This window comes from Hypanus sabinus, chromosome 13, assembly GCF_030144855.1.
Source record: "Hypanus sabinus isolate sHypSab1 chromosome 13, sHypSab1.hap1, whole genome shotgun sequence".
NCBI lineage: Eukaryota > Metazoa > Chordata > Chondrichthyes > Myliobatiformes > Dasyatidae > Hypanus > Hypanus sabinus.
This window is the reverse complement of record NC_082718.1, coordinates 42,017,809-42,031,597: the sequence shown is the minus strand read 5'-3', so window position 1 is coordinate 42,031,597 and position 13,789 is coordinate 42,017,809. Positions and strand designations below refer to the sequence as shown.

General features: G+C 41.2%; 1 protein-coding gene across 2 annotated transcripts in view; it reads right to left on the bottom strand.

Moving 5' to 3' along the window:
- LOC132403805 (inhibitor of nuclear factor kappa-B kinase-interacting protein-like) overlaps positions 1–11,129 on the bottom strand; it is a 32,328-nt gene extending 21,199 nt beyond the window's left edge. Inside the window, exons 1-2 of one of the 2 annotated variants that reach the window (XM_059987505.1) lie at positions 10,599–11,129; positions 5,348–5,465 (exon numbers count right to left, since the gene is read on the bottom strand). In XM_059987505.1, the coding sequence (XP_059843488.1) occupies positions 5,348–5,465; positions 10,599–10,804 (324 nt within the window). In that variant the 5' untranslated portion in view covers positions 10,805–11,129. The remainder of the gene's footprint in view (positions 1–5,347; positions 5,466–10,598) is intronic. The other variant, XM_059987506.1, reaches the window with a different exon arrangement.
- Positions 11,130–13,789: the final 2,660 nt, after the last annotated feature.

The window sequence follows — 13,789 nt, the reverse complement described above, 5'->3', positions numbered from 1 at the left end:
GCAGAGTGATACTGGGATACTGAAGAGCACAAGGACAAAAGGGACATGGAAATATGGAGTGGTATCACAGGCAGATAGGGTAATAAAGAGAACTTTCGGCACATTGGCCTTCATAAATCACAGCACTGAGTACAGAAGTTGGGATGTTGTGTTGAAGTTGTATAAAATATTGATGAGGCCAAACTTGGAGCATTGTGTGCAATTCTGGTCACCTACCCAAGAAAGATATCAATAAAGTTGAAAGACTGTAGAGAAAATTTACAGGGATGTTGTCGGGACTTGAGGACCTAAGTTATAGGGAAAGATTGAATCGCTTGGAACTTTATTCCTTGGAGCGAGCGGAAGAGAATGAGGGGAGATTTGATAGAGGTGTAAAAAAATTAAGTGGGGTATAGATGGGGTAAATGCAAGCTTTTCCCAGACGTTGGGTGAAACTGGAACTAAAGCTAACAGGTTAAGATTGAAAAGTGAAATGTTTGAGGGAACACAAGGGGAATCTTCTTCACTCAGAGGGTGGCTCAAGTGTGGAATGAGCCACACTTAAGAGAAGTTTGGATAAGTACATGGAAGAAAGAGAGATGGGGGGGGGGGCCTAAGGTCCACGTGTGTGGCGGAATAACAGTGCAGCACAGACTAGATGGGCCAAAAGGCCTGTTTCGGTGCTGTGGTGCTCTATGACTCTATGCCTTTATATTTATTCTGACCCAAAGGCCAATCAAAGTACTTTACAGGCAAATTTATTACAACAGCTCAAGTACAGGAATAAAGATTTTTTTTTCATGGAGCATGGGGTAGAGTATAGCTCTTCAGATCTATATTGCAGGGAACTTCTTTAAAAGTCCCCCAACTGACTTCTGTAGCTTCAGCTGAAATCCCATTACTTGTCTGGACCAGCAGATCTGGCAAATTACAGAAACTATTAAAACAAATCCACATATACTCTTATTATGAATGAAGAAAGGTAACACATACCAAATACTATATCTAGCCGACATAGCAATTATCAGAGATTATTCCAGAAATCCAGCTGTACACAAAAACTTCAAAGCATTTCATTCCACTGGAGGGTATCTTTGACAAAAGATAGTAGATCACCGAGACAGTAAAAGATTTCCTTTGATTCTTTGTTGGTAGCAAAATTCCAAACAGGTTTTTCACTTGTACAGTATTCGATTGAGCAGAAAAAAAAATTACTTTCATTATGCCTACATCCAAGGAAGGGATTTGCTACCTTGACCAATTATGGCACAATTTTAAAGTGAAGTGCAAAATTAATAAAGCTGAAGCAAGTCTGGACAGATCGTTTATAACATGGCTGATGAAAAGACTTGACTGCTTCAGCACATTTATGACCTTTCAGAACCATCAGAGGCTTCTGATATAAATTGCCAATTATTAAGGTAACATAAATTAATAAAAGTACCCATCCAAAATCTCTGCTCACTGCAGATAATATTATAACAAGGACCTCCTGGGCAATGAAATGAGAGAAATTTATCAGTAGCATCTCTGCCAGTTTTCATAACATGCTATTTATAGTTGAGTCAAAAAATATGCAGAAATTACATATTTAGGAATTTACACAATTTTCCCACTAATGGTGTTGCAGAAGGACCGTTGGAAAGCCTAGATAATGACAGCAGAAACCAGACATTTAAAGATTACAGAAGTTCCTAAGAAACTGCAAAGGAACTCAAAACTTTGCTGTTAAAAGGACAAAGATGGTGCCTGACAATGTAAATTTTAATCTTAAGTTCTCTGGAACCATAGAACATTACAGCACAGAAACAGGCCTTTCAGCCCTTCTTGGCTGTGCCGAACCATTCTTCTGCCTAGTCCCACTGACCTGCACCTGGGCCATATCCCTCCAAACCCTCTCATCCATATACCTGTCCAGGTTTTTCTTAAATGTCAAAAGTGAGCCCACATTTACCACTTCATCTGGCAGCTCATTCCACACTCCCACCACTCTCTGCGTGAAGAAACCCCCCCCCCAATGTTCCCTTTAAACTTTTCCCCCTTCACCCTTAACCCATGACCTCTGGTTTTTTCCTCCTCTGGCCTCAGTGGAAAAAGCCTGCTTGCATTCACTCTATCTATACCCATCATAATTTTATACATCTCTATCAAATCACCCCTCATTCTCCTATGCTCCAGGGAATAAAGTCCTAATCTATTCAACCTTTCTCTGTAACTCAGTTTCTCAAGTCCCGGCAACATCCTTGTAAACCTTCTCTGCACTCTTTCAACCTTATTAATATCCTTCCTGTAATTAGGTGACCAAAACTGCACACAATACTCCAAATTCGGTCTCACAATTGTCTTATACAACCTCACCATGACATTCTAACTCTTATACTCAATACTTTGATTTATAAAGGCCAATGTACCAAAAACTTTCTTTATAACCCTATCTACTTGTGAAGCCACTTTTAGGGAATTATGTATCTGTACTCCCAGATCCCTATGTTCTACTGCACTCCTCAGTGTCCTACCATTTACCTTGTATGTTCTACCTTGGTTTGACCTTCTGAAGTGCAATACCTCACACTTGTCTGCATTAACTCCCATCTGCCATTTTTCAGCTCATTCCTCCAACTGGTCCAAATCCCTCTGCAAGCTTTGAAAAGCTTCCTCACTGTCCACTACACCTCCAATCTTCGTATCATCAGCAAATTTGCTGATCCAATTTGCCACATTATCATCCAGATCATTGATATAGATGACAAATAACACTACCCAGCACTGATCCCTGTGGCACACCACTAGTCACAGATCTCCACTCAGAGAAGCAATCCTCCACTACCACTCTCTGGCTTCTTCCACTCAGCCAATGTCTAATCCAATTTACTACCTCTTCATGTATACCTAGCGACTGAATCTTCCTAACTAACCTCCCATGCAGGATCTTGTCAAAGGCCTTACTTAAGTCCATGTATACAACATCCACTGCCTTCCCTTCATCCACTTTCCTGGTAACTTCCTTGAAAAACTCTAATAGACTGGTTAAACATGACCTAACACGCACAAAGCCATGCTGACTTTTTCTAACAAGTCCCTATCTATCCAAATACTTGTAGATCCCATCTCTTAGTATTCCTTCCAATAATTTACCTACTACTGATGTCAAACTTACTGGCCTATAATTTCCCGGCTTCCTTTTTGAGCCCTTTTTAAACAATGGAACTACATGAGCTATCCTCCAATCCTCCGGCACCTGACCCATGGATATTGACATTTTAAATATTTCTGCCAGGGCCCCTGCAATTTCAACACTAGTCTCCTTCAAGGTCTGAGGGAATACCCTGTCAGGTCCTGGGGATTTATCTACTCTAATTTGCCTCAAGACAGCAAGCATCTCTTCCTCCTTAATCTGTATAAGTTCCATGACCTCCCTACTTGTTTGCCTTGTTTCCATAGACTCCATTCCAGTTTTCTAAGTAAATACAGATGCAAAAAACCCATTTAATATCTCTCCCATTTCTTTTGGTTCCATACATAGCCGACCACTCTGATCTTCAAGAGGACCAATTTTATCCCTTACTATCCTTTTGCTCTTAACATACCTGTAGAAGCTCTTTGGATTATCCTTCACCCTGACTGCCAAAGCAACCTCATCTCTTCTTTTAGCCCTCCTGATTTCTTTCTTAAGTATTTTCTTACTCTTTTTATACTCCTCAAGCATTATTTCCTCCCTGTTGCCTATACATGTTACACATCTCTCTCTTCTTCTTTATCAGAGTTCCAATATCCCTCGAGAAACAAAGTTCCTTATTCTTTTTCATTTTACCTTTAACCCTGACCGGAACATACAAACTCTGCACTCTCAAAATTTCTCCTTTGAAGGCTTCCCACTTACCAATCTATTTTAATATTAAATCAATACCTTTGCTTACTTTGAAAATTATCCATGATGATTTTGGAAACATTGGTAGTTCATAGAGTTGTTCATGAGTTAAATCAGTGCTGATGAGACCAAGACCTCTATGCTGTACACAGCTTATTTGAAATACAGCCTTATCAAAACTGAATGTGCTCTTGTACAAAGCATGTTCATCTTTTCCTGTGCTAAGAAATCAAAACATCATCCGCTTTGGCACTGAAAATAACTTCCTCACCCTTTGGGTAAGCTATATACTGTGCACTGCGTAACCCCAAACTATGTAATAGTTTTACATATATGACTAATCAAGCTTAATATGCATTAAATATGCCACTTAAAATTAACTTGCATGCAAATTGAATTTCATGCCATTAGAACACTGAGGGAAGATAGAAGTTTGACAAATCTGTTACCCATGGAAACTCAAATCAAATCTCATAGGTTGAGTGCCTTAAAATATTTCTGGGATGTAGATGTATTAACATGCAAGCTTACACTTAAAATATTCTAATATAATATAAAATAATCATAAGAAAATAGATGCTCATGAAAACAAAGTGACAAAACATTTTTTTTTTAAATTGATAAAACTATTGCTTATAATTTTTAAATGTGCAATATACAAGATATTATCTCATTCCTTGAGAATATTACTAAACTTCACTTGCCCCATCATTGAATTGTTCCCACAACTGATGGACAAACTTTCAAGCACTCTTCATCTAATGTTTTTGATATTTATTTCTTATTTATTTTTTATTATTACTTCTTTCTTTCTTTTCTATTTGTAGTTTATCTTTTGCGCACTGGTTGCCCACCCTATTGGGTGCAGTCTTTTAATGATTCAATTATGGTTATTGGATTTACTGAGTATGCCCGCAAGAAAATGAATATCAGGATTGTATTTGGTGACATATACGTACTTTGTTAATATATTTACTTTGAACTGGGACAAGAGATCTGAATAAAAGCTGTATCCATAGCTTTTAGTAACACCCAAGTGCTTAATTTGTAGGTTTCAGTATTGGATTATTAAACTATTTTCTTGATTTCTTCTGTGAATGAGGGAAATCTGGCATGACCACATTCACTGGCCAATCCCAAATGGCCCTAAACAACAATGGACGATTTCATCAATATTTTAATAAACAAACAGACAGCAATAATTATTAAGTGCGGACTGCTGAATTGATGTCAGATTATCATCTCCTAATAAAACCAAATTATCAATTATAATGATAAGTTTCTGATTTTAGCTCACAAAGTTATCTTTATCGAATTCAATTGCAAATTTCATCAGGACCTGATATGATGATTTGTTGGTTCCCAGAATTCTGTCCATTGAAATTGTGTACCAAAATTGGTTACTGTATTTTATCCGAAATATGAACAATTTTATCATGATTTTTACAGAACCCTATATTTTACGTTTTTTTTATTGCAAGGTACCTTCATTATATTTACCTTTTTTGAAACTTTGCTAACTTCATCTTCCAAGGCCTGGGCAACTTGAAGTTTCGTATAGAGTTGCTGGTACTTCTGCTCCAAATCAGCAAAGTTAGCTGACTGCTGAAACATAACCCTGCAAAAAAGAAATCTGGCATTTATGATCCTGCATCTGTAACTTCTAGATCAGGGGTTCCCAACTTCTTTTATGCCAGGTTGGGAACCATACTAGATAATAATAGTGTAAGCACATAGGAGATCAGATCTTCAAAAGTTCTAAGTTTCAACTAAAAGTTTCTCAGAAGTACCATTTTGAAAGAAACAGAAACATGTAGCCACCAAGTTTTATATTTCTCTGCAGCTGTTGAATATCTGCACTTTAAATGGAAAAGCATCTGCACTGATTTTGCACATCTAACAGTACATACGAGTATACAAGATAATTATGTATATATATAATCTTAGTGTTTGGGCAATATCCTCCCACGTTTCCCTTCCTTATTGCTTGTACATAGCAATGGAGACGCAACGTAAAGATTTTTACTCCCTCATGTGAGATGAATGTAGAAATAAAATGCTAACTCTAATTCTAAAACAATGTCAAAATTTCTGATAATTTATCCAGTTAAATGCCAGCAAGATTAGGACTTCTGTAATGTGTAGTCAAGTGTGGAAATTCTAAACTACAGAAAGTTTCTGGAACCTAACATTCGAATACACTTCATTGTTTCAAATAAATAATAAATTCCCATAAGAATTTGACCATCAGGCTCTTGAACAAAGGCAATTACTACATCTTACTTTAGAGATGTTCCCGCAACCAATTATCTCACTTTAAGGACTTTTTATCTTGCTATTTCATGTTCTTGTTATTTATTACTATTTATTTATATTTGCATTTGCATAGTTGCTGTCTTCTGCACTCTAGTTCATCTTTCATTGATTGTGTTAAAGTCACTATTCTATAGATTTGCTGAGTATGTCCTCAGGAAATTGAATCTCAGGCTTGTATACGGTGACCTATATGCACTTAGATAATAAAATGTACTTTAAACTTCATTAGTGTTTAATCCTGTAGCTCAATCCACTGAAAGGGGAGCTGCGTGTAACACCTGTGTAGCACCAGTCTTATTGTGTGTGACTAGTCGCTGCACTCTTTGAGAAAATCATATTTTACTAGGTGCCAGTAGGCCATCAGAAGATTCTAGGTATTGAAAGGAGGCAGTGAATAGAAACCACATACTTCTAGAGATAAGGTTTGTTTATAAGAAAAAAATATGTACATGAGCAAGAACAATTCAATATTCCAACATTTTGTTTAGGTTCCAAATCTTAGATATCAAACCAAAACAAATTCCTTTTTAAATAGAATCAGTGAGATTCCTCAGAATAACCTTTGTTACCCCAATTTCTCTAACTAGTTTGATCTAGTGTTATTCCCTATTTAAAGGCTTACAGACTAACCTTTCCCTTTTTTACTTATCTTTCGTTAGTTAGAAAACCAAATATAATTCCTATTCTCAAGTATTATAGTAACTGCAGTTTCAGTTCCAGGCAGTAAATCTACAAGTTTAAATTCAAATTCAAAAATTATATATACACAGTTTAACTCCCTTCACGACAATTCTCCAACATCACAACTTTTAACAAAGTAAATCTCATCAGTAACTTACCAAAGTCTTTACAAAAATAATCAGTTCTTTCAGAAAATCAGATGAGTATTATTTGAATGAAAATAACTTATACATCTAACTGTATTATATCCTTTGCATCATTACACATTTTGTTCCCGTGCTGGTTCATCAAATCTTGGGTAGCTCACCATCTTCTTTCTTAGTTCATTGGAATGAAATAGTTTATCATCCACAGCAAGTCAGTTCACAACCTTGTCCAAAAATTTGGTATGACTTTACAGAACTAATTCCCGACTACGTGATAAGGATCTCGGACACTTGTCTCTGCCGATATTGTCTCGTTAAAGTTGCTGCGTGTTATAGCCATAGCTTCAACAAATCTTTTATCGCTATTGCCTCTCCTCCACGGATTTCCCCCCGAGGATTTCAAGTTAGTAGGGTAAAGATACTCACTACTAATTCCACTCTTAATGGTTCATGTCTTCAGCTCTAATCGTTGCTGTGTTTCTCTTCTTGTCTGTGACTGTGTCAGCCACGCCTCCTCTCCCACAACACATTTTTTTCAAAGTTCTCTTTTTTTTAAAGATCAGTAAACCTCATTTTCATCCCTCCACAAGTGGAACTTTCTAACTTTACATCTTTGGGTTTAATTAACCTGGGTTACATGTGGATTGGGGTGGGGCGGGGAGAGTGGGAGAGACAGAGAGTGGGAAATCATGTGCCAGGGTTCATGATCCCAATGATCTCAGTCATTGGGATTGTAGGGTCACAAGGATTGAGGGGCAAGGGAAAATTAAATTACTTACTTTAAATTATTTCAGTTTTTCTTAAAGTCAATTTTATGTGTTATCAGCTAATTTTACTTCACTTTTAAAAATGTTAATGTTTCCATTTGTCAGAATGATTCAGAAACCCTGAGAGTTCAGACAACCAGAAAGGACGCAGGTAAGGCATAGTGTTCAGGGATCTTCTTCTTTGAATAGGGCTTCTGTGGTTCACTACCCAAGATCTTGTTGCTGCTCGAGTATTGCTAAAGTCCAGGGTGCTTCAGATCAACAGGGCCGAGCCTCTACATTTGATCAGAGAAGTTCAGACAAGGGATGACCATGTTACAGCAGGCACATGGGATTAAGATCTGACACAATGGCAGAAAAACAACTTGCCATTGCTCTTGTTGAACTGGAACTGTTATATTTGAGCTTGTGATGGAAAGCACCTCAAGGATCATAGTTACACAGCACAAAGACTGCGTCTTCTATACTGCTCAACAAGCAACATCGGTAATAAACTCCTGATGAAGGGCTATCACCCTAAACTTCTACATAGTGAATATCTTTCTAGCCCACTGAACTCTTCCAGGAGATAGTCTGCTGCTCCATACTATAGCATCTGCACTCACATCAAATTTTTCCCAAATTCCCATTACCTCCCAAGGATTCTCACCAACATACTAAATGGCCAATTAACCCACCAACTTGCATCTCTTTGGGACAAGAGAGGAAATGCATGCAATCAGAGGGAGAATATGCAAACTGTACACAGCCAGTACCAGGTCAGAATTGAACCTTGGTCTCAGAAAATGTGACACAAGAGATTCGGCAGGTGCAGAGATTTAGAAGAACACACACAAAATGCCAGAAGAATTCAGCAGGTCACGCTGCATCTATGGTGTGGAATAAACTGTAAAGGTAGGGTCCCAAACTGCAATTTCATTAGTCCATTTCCTTCCAGCAATGTTGCCTGGGAAAAAAAAAGCCCCATCCTGGGAACAGGTGGAGCAGAGACAAAGCAAATGAGAAAAAAGAATAGCATTTTTACAGGAGACAGGGTGGGGACTCCTCTGACATTCTGTGAGAAATCCACTGCACTCTCTGCTGCCACAGAAGATTGTCGCAACAATATGTAGGTTACAAGCGAACTTGAATACAAGTACACTTTAGACAAAGGAAAAACCTGTCAGAAGATTTTATCAGCAATTCAGATTTAATTAAACTTTGTTTATTTTCAATTAACAATCTATCCAATCACATTAAAAGGTCACTGGAATCAGGCATCAGACATCAAAGTTCCATTTTTGCTGATGGGTTGATAACGTAACAGCAAGTGGCAAATCACAAACATGAGAAAACCTGCAGATGCTGGAGATCTAATCAACACACACAAAATGCTGGAGGAACTCAGCAGGCCAGGCAGCACCTACGGAAAAGAGTAAACAGTCATCATTTCGGACTGAGACCCTTTGTCAGGGCTGGGAAAGAAAGATGAGAAGTCAGAGTAAGAACTTGGAGGGAGGGGAGGAAGAAGTACAAGGTGGTAGTTGATAGGTGAAATTGGAACTGGGAGAGGTAAAGTGCTGGTAAGTTGATTGGTGACAGAGATAAAGGGCAGGAGAAGGAGGAATCTGACAGGAGATCGAGGAAGAAAGGGGAGGAACACCAGATGGAGGTGATGGGCAGGTGAGGAAATAAGGAGAGAGGAAAGTGGTGAAGAGGGCAATTACCGTAAGTTTGAGAAATCGATGTTCATGCCATCAGGCTGGAGGCTACCCAGATGGAATATAACGTGTTGCCTCTCCAACCTGAGAGTGGACTCAATGCAGCAATAGAGGAGGCCATGGACTGCTGCGATCAGGCCACACTCAGGTTCGAGGAACAATACCTTGTGTTCCATCTGGGTAGCCTCCAACCTGATGGCATGGATATCAATTTCTTGACCTTCAGGTAACTGTCCCCCTTCTCCTGCACCATTCCCATTTCCGTCTCTCACCTTATGTGCTTACCTGCCCAACACCTCCCTCTGGTGCTCCTCCACTTCCCCTTCTTCCATGGTCTTCTACCCTCTCCTATCAGATTCCCCCTTCTCCAGCCCTGTATCTCTTTCGCCAAAGAACTTCCCAGCTCCTGACTTCACCCCCCCCCTCCCGGTTCCGCCTATCACCTACCACCTCCTACTACTTCTTCCTCTCCCCCCCCCCCCACACCGCCCAATTTTCTCATTCCGACCTCATTTTTCTAGTCCCGATGAAGGGTCTCAGCCCGAAACGTCCACGGTTTAACTCTTTTCCATAGATGCTGCCCGAGTTCCTCCAGCACTTTGATATTCAGCATCTGCCCACTTTCTCTTGCTCCCGAGACACTCGTAAACCATACTCCCGAGTCTTATTAAAAATAAAACTACGCCGAGCGAATAGGGAGCTCCACGGGTCACAATGCACGCATTGTTCCCTCGGATAACGGACGGGGAGCCAAGTGAAACGGCTCCGAGGCTGACTGGGACGAGTGCGGTTGGTGCTCCCACTCTCGGCGCCAGTAAAACTCTTGTCAGGGGAGTTGCCAAAAAAAAACCTCAAGATTTCGATTTACATTCCGTGACTCGGCAATGTGGTCGACAGAGACTCCACACGCAGAGAAAAACACGGAGAATTTTTAATATTTTTGGATCATCAGAAAACCACAGAGCCTTCGTCTCATTAAAACATTCAAATGCTCGACTTTGCGCAGAACGAAATCTTATCGTTTTTCCATCTATTGGATCAAGTCACCCCCCCCACCCCGAAGTTGTTTGGGGGGAAACGTCCTATAAACGGGGACAACTAACGAGCGCCACTTGACCCGTCTGTCTGTCTGTCCACTCACCCTGCGAGCGCCGCGCTGGCCAACAGCGAGAGCAGACACAGGGCGCTCCTCACGTCTATCGCCCGGCTGTCTTCCCTGCCCGGCCCAGGCTTCGCTTTCTTCCCCGGCTCCTCCGATGTCTTCTCCTTCGCTTCCTGCTCCCTGGCGGAATCGCCTTGCTTGCTGCCACCCGCGGCTCTTCTCCTCTGCTTGAGCTCACTCAGCATTTTGTTGCCAGTTTCGCCCGGAGCGCTCGACCCTCTCCCGGCAGAAGAAGGGCGCTCAAACTTCTCCCTACACCCAACTCCGGGGCCGTCGGCGAAGAGGGGACCACTAGCGCTCCTGCCATTCCCGCGTCTAACAAAAACGGCCCTTATTCTGTTTAAATTTACAGTTCCCTTTGAGCATCTCTGAAGAGTATATTGCACAAGACCTGTGATACCGCACTAAGCGTACAACCCAGTACACCATCAACAGGCTGCCTCAACCTCCCTTGTGTTAATGGTAAATTCCAACAGGTAGCGTTGATATGTGAGCGTTCAGTCCGAACTGGAGTGGTGGGGGTGTAGGGCAAGGAGAGTAACAGCGTATATTCATAAGCAATGCAAGTGTTGGTTGGATTTCCAGCATCTGCATATTGTCTCGTCTTTGTGCATATTTATCAATGCGCTCTCATTTTTCTTGAATACAAGAGCGCCGTTTACCTTACGTGCTACAGCGAAACAGTTATTTAAGGTTGATATGGGGGAGGGGGGGGGTCACCTATTAAATGCTGCGTGTCTCAAATTGCCTCTGACAATCAAGTCCAGCTCCAGGCCTTGATGTGTAGGTTAGCTGCCACGCCCGGCAGAACCGTTTCTACTTGTCAGCAAAAGGGGCAAAGGCGGGTTACTAGCAAGAGAAAATCTGCAGATGCTGGAAATCCAAGCAATTTTACACACAAAATGCTGAAGGAACTCAGCCGGCCTGGCGGCATCTATAGATCGACGTTTCGGGCCGAGACGCTTCATAAGAACCCTTTATAAAGGCGGGTTACTGCAACCTTAAAATCAGTCACTTTGTGCAAATGGGCCTCGCCAGGCGGGGCGAGAAGGAAAACGCGGATCTCAAATTTCCACTGCTTTGCTGTTACATACACTTGGGGAGAAAGCTTCACGAGTAACCTCGTGGAAAAATCCGGAGCTGGAGTCCCCAAAAGGCAGTCCTTAATGTGTCTCCCTCTTCCACAACCCAAGGCAGCCTATTCCAGGCACCCACCTCTCTTTGTGCAAAAATAAATTTCAAAAATTGAGAACAGTAAGACAATCTGAGCTGTTTTGTAAGAATGTTATCAAACATAATTTGATGGTGATGTATAAAAAGATGGATTAGAGGAGAGATGACCAACTCCTAAGGTTTTAAAGGGACTTGGATTAGGAAAGGGGTGATAATGAGGCAGCACTGTTTTGGGGCCAGAGTTTAACATGTTGCCTGTTGAAGTATGGTTGCTTTTGGTGGAATATCTGAAGTTGGGGTGATCAAGAAGTCAGAGATGGTGGAATACAATAAAAGACATGGTGTTCTTGTCAATCAGCAAATTTCAATGAACATTTTTAAAAGGGTTATATAATCAGCTTTTTTAAACGAGAACTTTTTATGTTTATTGGCATACAGCATGGACTAGGCCCTTCTGGCCCTTTGAGATGTGCTGCCCAGTAACAACTGATTTAACCCTACCCTAATCACAGGATAATTTACAATGACCAATTACCCTACAGGGGATTGGCCTATACAGCTTCACCAGATCCTTGTTGGCCAGTCTTCCCCGTTTCTGCCTCTCACGACGGGAATATAGCATTGGACTTTGAGAGGCTTCCTAACGTCAGGCCAGTTATGTGGACACTCTTTTTCCAATGGAATGGGAGTCAAAAGCTACATAGCACACGGTGAGAGGAGAAAGATTTAATAGGAAAGCGAGGGGCCCTTTTTTCATGCAGAGGGGTGGTGCATATGCAGGACAAGCTGCCATGGGAAGTGGTTGAGGCAAGTACATTAACAATAGAGAGAAATGGAACGTGTGAGTGAATGGGACTAATTTAGATGGTTTGTCATCATGGATGAGTTGGGCTACAGGGCCCATTTCTATGCTCTCTCTCTGACTCTAAGTCTAACCTGGAGCCAGACCTGCCTAAGTTAGCTCCTTAATCCTCACCCTAAGCTTCTCAATCCTCCTCCTTTGCAGAGAAAAATGATTCTGCTTGGACAAGCTTAGCAGTGAGTGTTGGTCGGGGTCAACAATGGATATTGCGTCCTAACTGTCCATGTGATATGCAAGGCAGGCAGTATGATAGGGAGAGCAAGCTGTTGCCCATGCAGAGGCACCCCCACCCCTCCCCGTGCAGCTGAAGAATCCAAAGGAACAGCAGAGACCGAGACGGTTTGGCACCAGCGGCATTGCAGGAGTTGCCAGTCAGTGTTGTAAGACAGCCTTAGGGACTCCAGCTCTGGATTTTTCCCCAAAGTCTTCCCCATGAGTGGGTATAGCCAAAGCACACCGAATGCCATGGGATCAGATTTTTCCTTCTCGTAGATGAGCTGCCAACCACAGCTGATGGACCCCATTTGCCAAAGCAACTAGTTTCAAGGAGCCAGTTACCTGTCATTGCCTCTTTTCCTGTTTCACTAGAAACAATTCTGCCAGGTTTAGTAGCTAAGCCACGTGTGAAGGCTAGGAGCTGGACTTGGTTATCAAAAGGTATTTAATTCACAATCCATTGGGAGCATTTAATAGGTAATGCGAGCTTTTCCCATTACCAACCCCCCCCCCCCCACCCCCCACCCAACCTTCCCCAGCTATAGCAACCTTAAGGAACTGCTTAGGTCGGATTGGGTCTAGGAGAACATTTACACTTACAGCTGGCATCAGCATTGAATTCCAAACTCTGATGCCCTGAGCTGTAATGTATGGCATTTGATTTTCTTTGCACCATTGCTAAAAGATTTTCTTTACTGTCATATTCGTAATGGTGCAATTGACGTGTACTAATTTCACAATTTAATGAGGCAAGTTTCTGCCTTCTGGTGTGCACATACTGTTATCGTTTATACAGATTTGCAGTTTATAGCCTTCATTGCGTCTTCAGAGTGAGAGAGATATTTTGTAATGACAAATTCCACCTGGTCATAAGCATTAGTATTTTGTTGAAAACTATGTTCTTCTGCAAATTAATATG